At 38.7% G+C, this 19,306-nt stretch overlaps 1 protein-coding gene across 1 annotated transcript in view; it reads left to right on the top strand.

Moving 5' to 3' along the window:
- Positions 1-19,306, top strand: part of b4galt5 (UDP-Gal:betaGlcNAc beta 1,4- galactosyltransferase, polypeptide 5) — a 34,574-nt gene that overhangs the window by 7,893 nt on the left and 7,375 nt on the right. Inside the window, exons 2-5 of the mRNA XM_077217787.1 lie at positions 12,399-12,518; positions 15,310-15,423; positions 17,847-17,974; positions 19,118-19,234. Of these exons, the coding sequence (XP_077073902.1) occupies positions 12,399-12,518; positions 15,310-15,423; positions 17,847-17,974; positions 19,118-19,234 (479 nt within the window). The remainder of the gene's footprint in view (positions 1-12,398; positions 12,519-15,309; positions 15,424-17,846; positions 17,975-19,117; positions 19,235-19,306) is intronic.

Raw genomic sequence — 19,306 nt, 5'->3', positions numbered from 1 at the left:
GTACAGTCAAACCAAAGCGTATTTAGACACCAGATATCATTTTTTATATGTTTTTAGTAGTGTAGTGCAGGACACTATAGTTCATTTGTGTAAGCGAGGAGAGCAAAATAATGTAAACTGTGACATAATGTGCCCAAAAATTATTCATACAGCGACTACCAGTAAAATGTATACAAATTTGGGACCAAAAATGATTCAGACACTTTGACCTGATCATGTTTTGCTGAAGTGTTTTTTTCTTTAATTGCTAATGCGACCTATTTACACCACAGACTGAACAAAATTAAGCATTGCTTGGTAATTGATTGACCTAAACTGGTATTATCTAATTGTAAACTTTTAACAGCTGACAGATATTCAACATAATTCAAGTGTGAGAGTCTAACAGAAGGACGGACAAAACAGTGAAAAATCAGCTGATTTAATATCTCTGAGTTCGTCCTATTTTGTTACCATTTTCTAAACTATATTGAATAAACTGTGATAATGTGAGAAATGTTTCAGGTGTCTGAATATATTTTGGTTTGACTGTATGAGTACCTGGGCAATGAGCCAAATGAGCTCGAAATCAAAAGGTACAGTACAATTACTCACCACATGAAGCTTTTTCTTTTATTTAGTCAGAAAGTCAAGTTCCTCTTGTTTCCTTTCCCAAACTGTGCCAAGGTTTTATGAGCGGCTGCCGGGTGAATGTTGAGGTGTTGCTGAGGTGTATTTGTCTTCCCAAGACTCAGTGATATTCAGGTCTACACACTAAAACTGAGTTTTGTTGGTTGGTTTAAAGGTGCATCTGAATTTATGCATGAATGTGAGAAACATAAGTGCTTTACCAATCATGCGTGTGTGACTTTTGCTTGTGACCTTTTAGCTTTGGTTGTGCAGGATGTTCAACACCACAATCCTCAACCAAGCCCTACTTACATGAACACTTATGGAGAAGCATGCAAATGCTGGTGCAGAAACAACATGTTAAATCATGCAAGCACATCTGCAGTGCGGTGGCATAACAGGACGTGTATCAGAGGATCTAATGCAGGATCTGCGTGTCCAACCGTTCTCCTTCTACACAGTTTTGTCTGCGTGAAAGTCATTATTATCTGAGGCCGGCCCGACCCGGTGTGGAAGCGGCGTCAGGGCTCCAGCTGGTCTCTGGTCAGTGTCATATTTGCATGGCCATTTGTTTACAGAAGATTAGGTCACATGGAAATGCGCCAGGGAGGATCGACAGAGCTAGAGAGATTTACACCTACGCATGTTAGTCAAGGCACCTTTATTTATACAGCGCTTTTTACAATACAGATTGTTTCAAAGCAGCGATAACAGGAAAATAATGCAACAAAGTTTGTTTCTAGAAGAAAACAGCGTCACAGTCCAGCTTAAGTAAGTTCAGTGATGGTTCATTTTTGTTCTAAAAAAGTTATTAATTTAGTTTATTTATATATATATATATATCCGCTCTGGAGAAAACAGTGATGTCATCGTCCAGCTCAGTTCTCAGATGATAATGTCAATGCAGGCAGATCAATATTATTGTTCAATATTAAGTGTTCAACTAAGCAAGACAAAAGTGAAAAAGGCGACAGAGGAACTAAAACCCTCGGGAGAATCCAGACTCAGTCCTCTGGCCAACACAACAGTGTATCATTACAACCCACACAACTGGTATTTGCATATTTTGTCAGAGAGAAAAAAGGAACTGGACATAGATTTCAAGAATAATTTATTTGTATTACACTCTGATTATGTTGAGAAATGTGAACTATAGTAGACCGTTTTTTTGCAGCGTCATTTGTTAAACAGAAACACAACAGATGTGTCTAGTGCGGACTGAACCCTTATAGTATCAGTCTGATGGTGATAACCTGTGTTGTATGGGTGACATCAGATATAGGGTGTTATTAAACCCGTGTTGTCCCAGCATGGCAAGCCCATCCACTGGAGCTGCTGGTGAAGGTCTAAGGACGGCCATGTGCCATGTGACACCAAATGCCACACTGAGACTGGAATTTGGTTAAACATCAATGTGGGAGGCAGACGCCACCTTTCTACCACAAGTAATCCTCTTTCATATCCACGTCAAACATGACTGATCTAATATATTTACTTATTCAGTGATACGATAATCAACAGTCTTATCTTCTGTTCATGACTGAGGGAAAAACTACAGTACTTTGTGGAAGTCACAAGACTCAAGTATTTAGTACACACCCTGTACACTGTAAGAAAATTGCTAGTGAAAAATTGGCTCGCACTGTAAAACCCAACAAGTTAAGCTAACTCATTTCATTTAAGGAAACCGATTGCCTCAATTCAATTAAGTTTATAAAAAAACAATAGTTATGAGTACTCTGAACTTATTTTAATTGAGTCCACTAAAACAATGATATTTCTTAATACACAATTAAACTTTACACTGCATTTAAATACTTTATATAGCTGAAACTTCACTATATTGAGAAAAAACAGTAAAATGACCAATTTTAAATGAACTCATAGTGCTTGCAGTTACTGCTAGCTCTTAACTGTATTAAATTAAATAATTGTGAAGATGTACCAGCCTGTTTGGCTGCTGATGTACACAAACCATTGTAATTAGCACAGATGGTACAAGAGATGTTCAGATTATGACTGAAAGTTAATCAAAAGAGGCTTTTCCAGCACAAAACGAACAAAGCACAATCAGGCTACACAGCACATTGCATTAAATATTTACTATACAACATAAAGTGTGACATAAACAATCATATGTGGGTATCTAATAACAAATAAGGAGGTGCTGATGACAGCCTCAGCCTTTTATTGTATGGAAAAAAGAGCAGTGAAAGTGAATGTTTTACATTACATTTACATTTTGGCATTGGTGGCAAATACGATCTCATTCAAACGTTTTCATACAATCTGCTTTACGCCGCACTGATGGTTCGGTTTAGGCTTGGAACTAAAATCTTATATTTTCCTATAAATCAAATTGCACAAATACTTGTAAAAATGTTCACCTCGTAAACAAGGTGATGTTTTCTCATTGAGATTGGGTTAGTTGATGTTTTTTGTCAAGCCGATCACACGGGAAAACGTAACTATTTTACGAGGTGGCGATTTCCTGTCTGTTAGAGCCATAAACAACATTAGGAATTTTGTAATATCTTTCATCATAACAAAAGTAATGTTGCTTATAAATATATGTATATGTTGTATTATTTATATTGTATCATGATGTGAGTTTGCCCTACACCGTCTTTTGCCCTACACCGTCTTTTTTTTCTGTAACTTGACAAAGAAAAAGTAATCTCACTCTTAGTCACTGGGGCGGGACCCTTTCAAAATGTGCACTTTGTACCTGTCTTCATATTAGTAAGTCAATAAAAGCGGGCTTGCCAGGGCCAGTCTGTCACTTCAGGGCTCGATCGGGCCTCGTCTGGGCATTGGTGGCTTAGTCTGGGACTTCCTCAGGGCAACGGCCAGGGTTTTCTGGCCTAACGAATATGGAGGCGGCGTTTACCTGAGTCTGGAGACGACAGCGCCGGATGATTCATATACAGTTAACATCAGCATTAAATACTTTTACAATCATTTTAGCTCAAAACTCACTTTCAGACAGCAGCGAGTGTTTGAAATAACTTCTGTTTGTGATCCGATGTGGATTCTGATCGGCAGAAATAATTATACGCAATACTATGCGCGACTATGCGCGCTAACCATTACCATAGTAAACATGGTAAATACGACCGCTTGAAGAAATCAGACAAATCATATCGGCTATCACAATCGTGTATTTATTTTATCTCTCAGTATACGTCTCATATAAACAAAGTAGTGTCGGCCCAGATCCGGGCCACATCTGGTACAGTACATGTCTATTAAACACATAACAGATGTGGGCCGGATCTGAGCCGACACTATGTTGCTGTCTGGGTTTATACCGGACTGTCTGATATCCATATTTAGCTCTGCATATGTAATGAAATAAAGCAACTGAATAAGAGCTTCCTCTTTGGAAATAAAACTGTATTGGGACTGTCACTGGAGAGAGCGCTAAAGCTCCTCAATTTGTGGAAATTATCATTCTTTTTAAATGGGATGTAAGTAGGCTACGTGTGTCCTCGTTCTGTTGTGAAATAACAGTAAACCACTTTATTTCTGTGTGAGTAATGTGCAATCTTGACAAAAGTTAATCAATGTATCAGTTTTTAATGTAAACCTGTAGTAAAACATCGATTGCTTGGGTTTTCAATCTTTAAGTAAACAACAAAAAAGCCAACAAACGGCCACTTTTATCATCTTCGTTTTCCGATCTCGCTAGTTTCCAGTGATTCCTTTCTGATAAAGCTTCCATTTGTTGGTGATATGATGTGTTTGTGTGACGTTGTTCCAGGGAGGCTTGTTACAGCTGTGTTTTAGTGAAGCGCTGTGGAGCTTCCGGCCCAACAGTGGAAACACACTGTGGTTTTGGGCTATTAACCCCGCGTGGCCTATTTAAAGCCCCGGCTCGCACTGGCCCGACAGTGGAAAAGTAACTAATGGTACATATTAGAAGCTTTTTACAGGGTATTGTACCAGTGACAGCTTTTTTTGTACCATTTTTATGAGAGGGTATGGTTTTGGTTTCATGCATCAAATACTTTGTGTAAGACCCCTGCAATGTCGGAGAGCAGAAAATGGTACATTACAGTTTATATTTTAGAAAAAAGGGTAAGCATGAAGGTTCACCTCCATTCCCATCCCTATCGTATGAAAAATTACAAATGAGATCATACAAATTAGCTACCAATTGGCAGTGAGATTGCGTCTAAGTCCCACTGGTATTTGCCAATCTGCAGGTCAATCAGTTATGAGAAGTTGTGTGCATCCAACATTCATTCTAAGTACTTTTAAATAAACGTTTTTTATTGTATGCGGGAACTACAAACAACAAGTTTTAAAATTAAACGCCCACAAACTCTACAGTCTGCATGTGAAATGCCTTTGTGGCTTCAGACGACAGACGATGTGTAGTTTGGATGTCCTTCACATGTGTGTGTGTTCACAAGCTGAGGCATGCAGCATTACTCTCAGCCGACTGAACTGAAGAACCTCTCGAGAGTCGGATCCTCCAACAGTTCATGTTTCCTTCTAGCTAAATCCTCTAATACTGCTGAAGAATAAACAGAGCGGTATCAAAGGGCAACGGTCTGGTGCCTTACTTTAAATAAAACAACAAAAACAGCTTGCAGTAAAGCTATAAGTTTACTGTACCATGTCAGGAAATGACAAGGAAATATGTGAGCCAAAGAAATAATCAGTTTTATTATGATCTCATGAAATAGTTACTATTTTACAAGAGATTTCATTCAAACAAGATAGATTAGATTTAGATTAGATTAGATTGATTTTTTTCCGTTGTCCTCGAGAGGAAATTTGTTTCCAGCGTAGATGCCTACATAACACAAACACACAAACATGTTAAATTATCAATATATACCATCAAAAATATTTGCTGACAACACAAAAAAAATGGCCGTATCAATGGCCGATTTCAGAGCTCGTATAGATACAGGAAAAAAACTCTTACTATTGCTGGCCTTTCTACACATCGGTAACCTATACCTGCGGCCAGAAGGATCAAATATCTGTGAAGTGGGTGGTCTGAGTCGTTTAAGATTATTAGTGCCTTTCTCAACGTGAATGTCGAGACACTATCCGATAAATTAGGGGTAGGGATACCAATAATTGTACTTACTAAATAAATTATCGGTCCCACTTTATATAAGTGGCTTTAAGTACTATGTACTTACATCAAAAAATAAGTACAATGTACTTATTGTGTTGATGTTGTATTGTAAAACACTTGTGCTGCTATTGAGGAGTGATACGGGTTTGGTTAGGGACAGGTGTGCTGGTATGGGTTGGGTTAAGGTTGGGTTAAGGTGTAAGGGAAGGGTCAACAGTGTAATTACAAATGTAATTACATAAATTAATTACAGCTGTAATTGCATGCTGGTATTTTAAAATATAATTACAATGTAAAAACATGCATGTACACAATAAGTCCATTGTATCAAATTATTAATTTCAATCTAAGTAAATAGTACTTAAAGCCACTTAATATAAAGTGGGACCAAATTATCTTTTAAGAATTTGTTCTTGTTGGTAATTGTTAGCAAATGAAAAAAACAAATGGCACCTTAAGTAAGGATTGGCTCAATAATACTGCAATACAACGGAAGAAGATGTGGATGAACAGACAAGGTTCTAAGTTTATGAATAGCTGTCAGTCTTTGTTGACAGCACTTGTAAACTCCTAGTGTGTGCTGGTTGAAGTTGAGATTTTGATCCAAAATAATGCCGAGATATTTCAAATACTTTTCCTTTCAACTATCTCTCCGTTAATGGTAATGCCAGAAACATGGATCTGTGTTTTTGGGGAGCTTAAATGAACACTCAAATGGTTCATTTTCCAACTCCCATAGAGTAAAACTGTTGAGTTTTACCTTTTTCGAATCCATTCAGCCGATCTCTGGGTCTGGCGGAAGCACTTTTAGCATAGATTAGCATAGATCATTGAATCTGATAAGACCGTTAGCATCTCTCTCTCAAAAAAATTACCAAAGAGCTTCAATATTTCTCCTATTTAAACCTTGACTCTTCTGTAGTCAAGGCCGACGGAAAATGAAAAGTTGCGATTTTCTAGGCCGATATGGCAAGGAACTATACTCCTGCGTAATAATCAAGGAACTTGGCTGCCGTACCAGGGGTGCAGCAGGCGCAATGACATTAACTACAACTACACAAACGTCAGGCGCTGCGTAATATCATTAAAGTAAAGTTCAGTAAAGTCAGTAAAGTTCCTTGATTATTACGCAGGAATACGGTCCTATCAGATTCAATGATCTATGCTAATCTATGCTAAAAGTGCTTCCGCCAGACCCGGAAATCGGTTTCGAGAGCGGTAAAACTCAACTGTTTAACCCTGAGGGAGTTGGAAAATGAGCCTATTTCCCCCAAAAAAGTGGAGTGTTCCTTTAAGACCAGTTCCATAGCATAAAAATGCATCTGATCACTCTATCAATAATCTAGAAGCAATGTGAATCAACACCACAACAGTTGAAGCAGCAAACTTTGTGAAACACAGAATCGATGTCATTGTCAATACTTTTGGCCACGGCTTTATGAATAAACAATAGAAATCTATGCAATGTACCCATTTAGATAACTATGTTCATAAAGCTGTGTGTGTTTTCTGTGATGGGTGTTTAGAGTTAGGCTTAGTGTAATGGGAGAGAATATACAGTTTGTACGGTATAAAAACCATTGTGTCATTGGAGAGTCCCCATAAAAATTGTGAAGCAGATGTGTGTGTGCTTTTGTGTGTGTGTGTTATAGCTGTGATATGATAAACCACATCAGCATATATAGCTTATTTTAAGTGTTAGTAAGAATGACTCCAGGTAACACTTCAGTTGTGTGTGTGAAGAGCTGGTGTGTTTATAAGGCTTCATCTGATTGTGTGGCTGAAATTCAGGCCTTCTTGACATTAAACTGCAATACAGCAATCACTAATATCCAAAGTGTGTGTGTGTGTGTGTGTGTGTGTGTGTGTGTGTGTGTGTGTGTGTGTGTGTGTGTGTGTGTGTGTGTGTGTGTGTGTGTGTGTGTGTGGTGCATGGGTGGGCTATACACTGATGTCTTATGAGTAAAGCATGACTGGCCTTCATGTGATGTGGTGCAGAGTTCAGATCAGGTCATTGTTAGCATGTGTCTCTCTGTTTTATATATATATATATGTGCAATTAATTGAAAATTATGTGAGCTTCTTATTTTGCTTTTCTTTTTTTGTCAAGCAGTGCTTTTATTAATAGACCATCCGATCCATATTTAGTCTGAACTGCTTGTTTTTTCAGTTTTTCAGTCAGAAACCCCCCCGCCAGCAGCAGCCATCACTCGTGGTCATGTGATCAGCTTACTGAAGTCACAAGCACTTTACACTCGAGGTTGAAATGTTGGCAAACTGCTGACGGGATATCAGATGTTCATGTCAGGATAAATCAATAAAGCTATAAAATATATGCTGATATTACACAAACAAATCCTCATAAAGGCACACCTGAATGTAATTATATGCAGTGCACAAATGTTTGCCTAAGAAGCTTGAGGTCATCAGGATTCAGGATAAATGTGAAACGAGATAAAGGAATCAGAATCACAAAGGTTTATGGAGATGTTTATTGCTTTAGTGTTTTAGGCTGGTATTAATGAAAAGCCCATTGATGCTCTTATTGGTCATGATATGTTCTGCTAAAAGCTTAGTGTGCAGCTGGACTCTGAGAAGACGAAAGCACAATGATTATCATCTAATCGTTTCATTGAAAAGAAAAGTCACAGATAAAATCCTTTTAAATATATTTTTTTATAGAGGCTCCTGCTTCTCTTACTGCATAGTTCAAGAGATATATTTATATTTTTATAAAAGATATAGACCACCATTAGTGGATGAAATCTCCACATTAAAGGATTTTGTCAGCCTAAAATTTCGGCACAATCAGAAACCTAAACGTGCTATGGAAAATATGATATTTTCCACTTGTGAACTGGTATTTACCAGTGTGTTGCGTTCAAGTGCTTTTGTTGTCGTAATGTGGTAAAAAGATGGAGATCCACACCTGTTATTTAGCTAAAACTATTTTAGATTGCTTAAGTCATCTGCTACAGCAAGAAGATTATTTATCAAAACGCAAACGGTAAATAATATGCTGTATATTTTCTAGATCATGAATAGTAAATATTTTTACCATTCACTCTCGCGTCGCTTTCCGTCATTTTGAAAAGGTCAAAGGTTATCTCATCTCGGCAACTCGTGCATCAAAATATTCTACGAGCTGCCGAGTGGAAAATACCACATGAGGGGGTGTTCATGTGCATTTTCCACGTCGGCTTTTGGTATTTACCATAATTACCATAGCACGTGAACGCACCATGAGTCAGATGCGTATTTATAAAACCTTTGTGGGAAAAAAACCCGCAAAAAATTAAAAATGGATTCATCAAGCAGTGAGGATGATTTTGTTGCCCTCTGTCTTCTTAAAAAGAGAAAAAGAAAGAGGGAATATTGGGTCCACCCAATCCTGAGATTGCGCCAAGAGGAAGGAGTTTCAGCTCCTTCATTAACACAACAGTGTGCAATGGCCTTAATGTATCCTCAAAAAACAAAAACAGAAAAACAATGTGATTGTAAAATGTATGGTTAATGGCCTGAATGCTGATTGGTCAGTTCAGTGTCCACCTATGCTAAATCACAAAATATAGTAACATCCATGAGACCAAAAACTGTCCTGAGTTTACATGGCAGGAAATCTTCTAGAGGAAGAATCAATTCATGAATTCATGAAAAAAAAAAAAGATTTAAATGAAAATGTGTGTTTTTCTTAGCAGTGTCAGTAGTTGTCCAGAAAGTAGTTAAATGTAGGAAGAGAGGAAACTAGTACACTGTAAAAAAAAGTTGCTGCCTTAATTAATTTAGTACAGACTTAATCATTTCAACTTAAATGACATTAAACTGAGTTAAAAAAATTAGTTGAATCTTGTGTAACTTGTAATTTTTTTTGAAAAATCACTTATTTTGATGAGTTAAAGCAGTCAAAACATATGTTGTCATAACTTATTGATCACATCATTTTTTACAGTGTATTGAAAGCAGTGTAAAGAGAGAAACGGTGTTAAACTACCTCATGTCTCAAAGCACATAACATTACAATAATAATGACCGTAAACAGCTACCAGAGCTCGAGTTGTACCACCTGACTTCTTCAGATTCATTTCAGCGCTGATAGTGTTGACATTGAAATGCTTATTCTGAGTCTGAGTGTGTGAACGGCTTCGGGTTTATCGTCACGGGTGTTTTCCTCTCAATACGCATTGTTTCAACAGAAAAGCATGATGTTACAGTAATCTTTATAATATCTTTATATCTTCATGACTTGTAGTTGCATTTTGCATACTATATAATAATTATTAATTTGTGTTAATGTGTTGATGTATCATGACAATATCATGTAGCTACAATGGGATTAACTAGCGATGCCAGATTCGCAAATGAATTTCTATAGTAATTGTGTGATATAGTTTGTGATTTGACTGAATCGTTTGCAGTGGTTTCTTCTCACACCGCCGTCATTTAAAAAACTGAAAACAAAACTAGCGGATTTCTTCTATCCATTGTCAGTAGTAATCAGCTCTTCATTGCACATGTTGCCCACGGCGTGCTTATCTGTTAGACTGGAAACACTCCTGGTTCAGAACGAGCACAACTGATGTACACAGGATTGTCGACACTAGCAAACACACACAACTGGCAGAACCGGTCCATTAGTCCACAGTAATCCCAGGTTTAACTTGCATTACAAAAATCAAGGATTTATTGAAAATATACTTTTTTGTCCATTAGCTGTGACTATATTCACAGTATAACACCTCTTGTTAAATTATTGATGAATAAGGTACTTTTAATACAATGAGGAAACATACAATGTATGTATGTATGCTGTAAATACAGTTTTCACAAAGTTGTAAATAAAAGATTTCAGTCTTTCTACTTCAGAATTTCACATTTAATTGTGTTACTTTTCGTTTCTTTGTAGTTATTTGTGGAATTAGCTAGTGAATATTGTTTTACACCAATTTTGTTTCAGAGCATTATGTACGTATATGATTTATGATTCTAAGGAAAAGTCTGAATTATGTAATGTTTCCACTTAATGTTGTTTCCTGTTATTAGTCAGATATTGGAGTGACAGGAACATGATTTGGTAATCAGAGCTTAAGGTGGGCATATACATTCCTAAGATTACTGTGTGTGTGTGTGTGTGTGTGTGTGTGTGTGTGTGTGTGTGTGTGTGTGTGTGTGTGTGTGTGTGTGTGTGTGTGTGCGTGTGCACGCGAGTGTGAGTGTTTGAAGAGAATGTTTTAGATGTGCTCAACATGGACGAAGCTGTTGTAGCATGTGTGTATGTAAAAAAATAATTTTAAACAGAGATGAGCTCTTATTACCTTAATTTACTGTGTTTATGTCCAACGTATTTCAAATTGACTAATTGAATTATCTCAGATTTTGGAAGCTAAGTAAAATAAAATAAAAAGGCCCATGCAAAAAATAAAATGCATACAATGAGTTGAGTTTTGATACAGTGCAGTATTAACCACATACTGTACCGCTCATTATCCCAGAGCTCCTGCACGAGATCTCGCTGGAATGAGGGTTGAGGTCGTGTACAGTGTTTCAGGAGGGATTGCAGTGTGAGCATGAAGATGTGTGCGGGGTTATCTGAGGGACACTCATATCTGCACATAAAGAGCGACTGTTTTCTGCTTTATCTGTGCGGCCTTGTGACTGCACAGGACACACACACACACACACACACACACACACACACACACACACACACACACACACACACACACACACACACACACACACACACACACACACACACACATACACACACACACACACACACACACACACCCACAGACACACACACACACACACACACACAAACTCGTGAAGGACGGAGTTCAGCATTAAATGATGGCACACCACATTTTATCTTGCTGATACAAAAATCAAACATTAATGGAGTTGAATAGTCACAATAGTTGAACGTGTGTGAACTTGAGCTCACATCGACACACTGCCTGTGGGTTTCTCACCCGACTAACACCCCTATGCAAATAGATTTGTTAAAGTTGTTGTACTTTGCAGCAAGTATACCAGGAATGATGATATGTGTACATTATTTGATATATTTAAACTATTGTAAACATTTTTTTTTTCTTTTTTGGCTCTTTATTGTAGAAGAAGGAAATGAAGAAACACCTGCAATATTTCTTAATTAATTGGCTGGTTTTCAGTATATAATATTAAATTAAATTAAATTAAATTAAATTAAATTAATAGATAAAAAATGTCAACAAAAGGTCCCACTTTATATTAAGTGGCTTTAAGTACAATGTACTTACATCGAAAAATAATGCACTTATTGTGTTGATGTTGTATTGTAAAACACTTGTGCTGCTATTGAGGTGTGATACGGGTAAGGTTAGGGACAGGGTTAAGGTTGTGGTGTGGTGTGGGTTGGGTTAAGATGGAAGGGAGGGTCAACTGTGTAATTACAAATGTAATTACATACATTAATTGCATGCAGGTATTTTTAAAATATAAGTACAATGTAAAAACATGTATGTACACAATAAGTCCATTGTATGAAATTATTAATTTCAATGTGAGTACATAGTACTTAAAGCCACTTAATATAAAGTGGGACCCAACAAAAAATGTTTGTTTTTTTCAATACAGTGAAAGTTAATGAGTTCTCACTCTCATCAATCTCTCTCTCTCTCTCTATCTCTCTCTCTCTCTCTGTCATCAGTTAATGAATACCTGTTCATGGCTCAGGCCCGGGGAATCCAGATCCGGGAGAATGTGAGGAACATGGGAGCTCAGGTGCTGGAACAGATGGTCCGCAGTGCCTACAGAGTCAACGGCACAGGTACACACACTCCTGATGTGTTCTACACACTCCTGATGTGTTCTCCCCATCGTCACCATCGTCACACACTCACCATCGTCTCACACTCACCATCGTCACCATCGTCACCATCGTCACCATCGTCACACACTCACCATTGTCACACACTCACCATTGTCACACACTCATCATCTTCTCACACTCACCATCGTCACACACTCACCATCGTCACACACTCCCCATCGTCACACACTCACCATCGTCACATACTCACCATCGTCTCACACTCACCGTCGTCACACACACCATCGTCACACACTCACCATTGTCACACACTCACCATCTTCTTACACTCACCATCGTCACACACTCACCATCGTCACACACTCACCATCGTCACACACTCTCCATCGTCACACACTCACCATCGTCACATACTCACCATCGTCTCACACTCACCGTCGTCACACACACCATGGTCACACACTCACCATTGTCACACACTCACCATCTTCTCACACTCACCATCGTCACACACTCACCATCGTCACACACTCACCATCGTCACATACTCACCATCGTCTCACACTAACCATTGTCACACACTCACCATCTTCTCACACTAACCATCGTCACACACTCACCGTCGTCACACACTCACCATCGTCACATACTCACCATCGTCGTCACACACACCATCATCACACACTCCCCATCGTCACACACTCCCCATCGTCACACACTCCTCATCGTCACATACTCACCATCGTCTCAAACTCACCGTCGTCACACACACCATCGTCACACACTTACCATTGTCACACACTCACCATCTTCTCACACTCACCATCGTAACACACTCACCATTGTCATAAACTCACCGTCATCTCACACTCATCATCTCCACACTCTTACCATCCTCACACACTCTCCATTGTCTCACACTCACCATCGTCACACACTCACCGTTGTCTCACACTCACCGTCGACTCACACTCATCGTCGTCAAACACTCACCGTCGTCTCACATTCACCGTCGTCCTACACACCATCGTCACACACTCACCATTGTCACACACTCCCCATCTTCTCACACTCACCATCGTCACATACTCACCATCATCTCACACTCACCATCATCTCAAAACTCACCATCGTCACATACTCACCATCGTCTCACACTCACCATCATCACACACTCACCATCATCACACACTCACCATCGTCACATACTCCCCATCGTCACACACTCACCGTCGTCACACACACACCGTCGTCACATACTCACCATCGTCTCACACTCACCGTCGTCACACACACCATCGCCATTCACTCACCATTGTCACAAACTCACCATCGTCTCACACTCACCATCGTCACACACTCACCGTCGTCACACACACCATCTTCTCACACTCACCATCGTCACACACACCAATCATCACACACACCATCGTCACACACACCATCGTCACACTCTCCCCATCGTCACACACTTACCATTGTCACACACTCCCCATCGTCACACACTCACCATCGTCTCACACTCACCATCGTCTCACACTCACCGTCGTCTCACACTCACCATCGTCTCACAGAACCGAGAGCACTCCACTGACAGCAATCCTCAGGAGATAAACATCCTACTGAGACCCACCAAAAATTATATAAAAAAGTCATAACACTTTATAATACTGTTCCTTCATTAATGAATAACTACACTGGAACAAATGAGTAACGCACTATTAACATTCTAGTAACTACTATTAACTAACAAGAAACTCTGATTAATGAATTAGTTCGTAGTAATAATTGTTGTGGTAGTTCACTATTAGCTAATCAATAACTATTATTATTCATGCCTCCCTGAAGAACTACTATATACAGGTTTATAATAAATATTAATAATGCATCATGTATAATATAAGGTAATGGTAACCCATTATTATTGAATCAAGTGTTACAACATCTTTCTAAAGGAACTACTAGTTATTTGGATCAGTATTATAAAGTGAAGAACATGAAAACACTAGTAATAAAGTTACCAAATCCATCAGAAGAAATTATTATTCATAATCTTACAAAAATCTCAAAAACTTACAATGACTTCAGTCAATATTAGTTATCATGTTTTTCACTTTATAATACTGATCCAAATTATTAGTAGTTCCTTTAGAAGGATGTAGTAACACTAGAGTCATTACTAGTGGATTACAGTTACCTTTTTTTTATATAAATTATGCATTATTCATGTTAATTATGAACCTGTACGGTAGTCTTCAGTGAGGTATGAAAAATAGTAGTTATTGATTAACTAATAGTGAACTTCCACATTCATCTGAGCTCTATTACTTACTAACGTGTTAATCAGAGTTTCTTGTTAGTTAATAGTAGTTACTAGTGTTAATAATGAATTACTAATTTGTTCCTGTGTAGTTATTCATTAATGAAGGAACAGTATTTTTCAATCCCATGCTCTATAGGAAGAGACTTTAGCCAATCATGTTTTTCATTCATAAAACAAGGCAGCTTTTAAACCAGTGTACCTGTGAATGTAAGATGTGCTTTAGGACTCGACTCCAGTCCTCGTGATCCTCCTCCCAGTAAGTGTCCGATGTCTCACTAATTAAAACCCCTGATTGGACTCCTCAGATGCTCAGCATGTTGAATAGGGAGACATCTAAATCATTCTGGGATGTGGATCCCGACTCGAGGACTGGAGTTGAGAAACACTGCACCAGGATACGCCAGGCTTTATGGAAAATAGTGCTGGTGATGTTTATAATGAATGTTTGATTCCCTCATCTTTTAGACTACACGCATGAGTTTAACTTCAACGAGACCGAAGTCCACACCACTCCTTTCCTCCCGCTGGGCTTTACATACAAGCCGGATCACGTGTGCCCGGAGAAACTGCCCTCCATGAGTAAGTGTACAGACTTACGGACAGCTAGTTTACTAACAGCTTTACAAAACACTTTTTTCGTGTTAAAAAAACTACTGTCAGCATTTACTGAAGACACGCAGTGGAAAATTATCGCTGAAAAGGCATGGACAGGGTTATTTTTGCAGCTGAACTTATTGCAAATGCATTTGTAGGAGTTTCCCGTTCAGACCCAAAATGTATGTGAGGACAGTATTTCAATACTAAGGTTTGCGCTCGTCAATTTACTGGTATTTGCTCCATTGTCCAATCTGCGCTGCTCTTGGTAGATTGTGTTGGTCATTGTGGAAATGATCTGCAGTGTTCGTCAGTAGATCACGCGCAGAAATGTACACTCCCATCGCCACTTTTATGGGATTGTGCTCTCATTGCTAATTTGCCCTGTTTCGTAAATCTGACCCCCGTGATGTACACACTTCTTCTCCTTGACACATTCAATCAGTGAGATTTTAAAACCCAATTAAGTTCTAACATTCATTTATACAGCGCATTTAACAATATGGATTGTTTCAAAGCAGCTTTACAGTGATAATAGGAAATTAAAGTAGCAGAGATTGTTTTGGCTTTACAGCAGCTCTAGAATAAAGTTATTGTCCAGCTAAAGTTAGTTTTGATTGATTCACTTCCGTGCAAAGATCATTAGTTATTAACTTAGGGGCCATTTTAACTCAAAACTTATAATGTGTCCTGGCCGTCCATATGCACGACAACAGTGTTTGTTGGCTCGAGAACTTGGTGCAAGGTGCAAGTTTTGAAAAATTTTAAAAACGTTATCATCTCCATGTAAATTTCAAAACCGTGAATCTATGAAAACGCTGACGGCGTGCACATGCATATTACGTGTTTAGTCTATAGATATTTGCGTTTAAATATATATGTGCGCAGTCTTCCTTTACAAATTGACATCGCCAAATGACTGGTCTGGTCTGCATAATACAGAGTTTAAGTCGTTTCCGCGGATCCATGCGAACTGGAATCAATTTGATAACGTTTTATCTGTACAGAGGTTAAGAGTAATTAGAGTAATTCATTAGTGAATCAGACTCTGTCTGTGCTTTGTGTTTGCATCGTCATCCAGGAGGGTCGAATCTCACCCTGAGGGCGCTTATGTAAGGAATAATTGATTAATTGACATAGGCTAATGCATTATTTTTCTAATAATTCAGCGGCCCGGAGTCAATTATTCCGCTTATACATCAAGAAATTGTTCAGATGATGTATTTCAAGACGTTTGTAAGGGTTTTGTCCTTGAAACGCTATTGTGTGTGGGACTAATTTCTTACTCATCTCATCTCACGGCTCCATTGCTAATTACAAAAAGTCGTTTTAGAGTTAGTAACAGAGACGTGAGCCACTGATACTAGCAGACTAATTCAGTTATTAGAGAGAGAGAGATTAAGCGTGTGTGAATCACCTCTTATCAGTGTTAACAGTGACGCACCATCATAACGAAACTACGTTTATCTGTACCACGCTTCTGAGGAACGTCATGAAGCTTTTAAGTTGCTAAACTGTTTTTTTTTTTTGAACAATGTGTTTATTATTTTGTTGCTAAACTGTTTTACTGATAAAATTTTGTGTGTGTGTGTGTGTGTGTGTGTGTGTGTGTGTGTGTGTGTGTGTGTGTGTGTGTGTGTGTGTGTGTGTGTGTGTGTGTGTGTTGAGTGGTAGAGAGAGTGTGATAAAGTGAAATGTGCTTTTCCATAGTAAATAATAAATGCATAATGCATTATAAAATGCAATTTTGTGGCTCAAAACAATAATTAAGACCTACTGGAACTACTTTAGCCGTGTGTATCCCTGAAAATAATTGCACACCTTAGAACGTTCGTCAACCAATCAGAACCAAGCATTCAACAGCCCTGTAGTATAATGTGCAATAGAGTGCCGAAGTTATGACGTCACTTTGTAGGACAACTCGGAAGTTAGCCGGAGGTTCCCTCGATATATAATAAAGTTATATAAAGTTTAAAAAAACACAAGCAGACACAATAAAGTTTAAAAAAACACAAGCAGGCCATAACTGGTGTGTTTTATGTCATGGATCAAAACGTGAAAATATTTAGAGGCTTTGTTAACCACAGACCTTATTTCAGGCGATTTAGCAAAAACCCATTCAAAAAACCCATAGACTTTTGGGCGAGGGAACCGGAGGGAACTCACTTCCGCGTTTTGGCCTACAAAGTGACGTCATTACTTCGGCACTCTATAATAAACTAAACTGACATCCAATATGGCTGTCATTGCTACCAAATAAAATAAGTGCACTTGAAACTAGGTTTCCACAAGGTTATGATACACAGCTTTTGCGTGTTCTTGGTGTCATCAGCTACATATGTGCTTATAAGATCACAGAAATAGTTCTGCTCGACAGCGGTGATGATACTCTCTCCTCTGTCTGCCAGAAGGCCGGCTGAAGGTGAACATGAGTGAGATAGCTCTGTCAGAAGTGGAGAAACTTCTGGATCGGGCAGATCCCAGTCTGTCTCTCGGAGGACACTGGAAACCTCACGACTGTCTCCCGCGCTGGAAGGTTAGTCACGCACTTCCTGCTGGTGTAGTGAAACCTACAACTCTCTGTTGCCTACTTTCTCTTTCCTTCTTCAGAAGTGTTGTGGTCTGAGGTGTAGATCTCAACCAGTGGAAATAAAGGTTGTTGCATGAAAAGCTCTGTTGCGAGACACTCGCTTCTCTTCGTCTGGTTAAACACACTGGGACTCGGTGTTCAAAAGACTGTTCAGTTGGGTTTCAGTGATTTATTTGCAAACAGCAATATTTGCCAAGTTCATTTAAAATGCTTTAAACAAAAAATAATTCTTGTACTTCTCGCATAATTCTATTTCAATATAATAATAAATTTCCCCCTGGTTTCACAGATTAAAGCATTAAAATACCATAATATGTTTGCATGTATTGAGGAAACGTGTCGAGTTCACATACTCGTTTCTCTGGAAAACACTTCTACAGCCGGTTATTTTACTTTGAAATGTGTGTTTCCAGGCTGGAATGTTTGTTATTGTTTTGGTCTGTGATACTGAACGCTGCCAATTTTCATTGTCCATTGCGCTCGTTCCTGTTGCGTGTCTCAAAGTCTGAGGAGCAGGAGGCGGGAGAAACCACGATCTCCGATATTTTGAATTGGACTGCAGTACCTATCTCGACCACTAGCTGTCATTCTTACAGACTGCACCTTTAAGCCTATAGTCACAGTGTAACATGCATGAATGAACTGTTTTAACTGGAAGCATCTCTTAAAATATGTCAGTGGTATTATTTTGTCTCAAGATGAACACCAGTTATGTTTTTCTCTAAGACACGTTTATAAAAGCTACTTAAATGCCCTAATTAAACTAATCCTGGCTTAATCTAAATCTAAACTGTGAAAATGGACGTGGTTATTATTGGGAAAAAAAAATCTGATTTTTAAATGAGATGCGACATTGGGACAGCCTTTAGAAAACACCAAATAAACATCAAATATATCTTAAATGCATACACACATACTCACTCACATGACAACAGTGACCCTAAATATGTCTTATATATTTGAATGTCTATTCCTGTTGTAGAAATGCGGGAATCTTTGACATGCTGAACACACGGGTAATTCAAGTGCTTTTTCTGAATTGATCATTCCTCATTTTTGCTGTTGTTTTTCCTATTTCACATGTTTTAGGTGGCCATCTTGGTTCCTTTCCGAAACCGCTTTGAGCACCTTCCGATACTTTTCCGGCACCTGATCCCAGCACTGCAGAGACAGAGACTGCAGTTCGGCTTCTACGTCATTGAACAGGTGAGAGTAACCGAACGAGTGGATCTCACCGGCTGACATCGAGCGACTGACGCTTCAGGCTGCCGTCTTTAC

This window comes from Siphateles boraxobius, unplaced genomic scaffold (assembly GCF_051911475.1).
Source record: "Siphateles boraxobius isolate OS27281-9 unplaced genomic scaffold, OSU_SipBor_1 76, whole genome shotgun sequence".
Lineage (NCBI taxonomy): Eukaryota > Metazoa > Chordata > Actinopteri > Cypriniformes > Leuciscidae > Siphateles > Siphateles boraxobius.
Note: the sequence above shows the minus strand (reverse complement) of the source record. Positions and strands in the feature narration are given on the sequence as shown.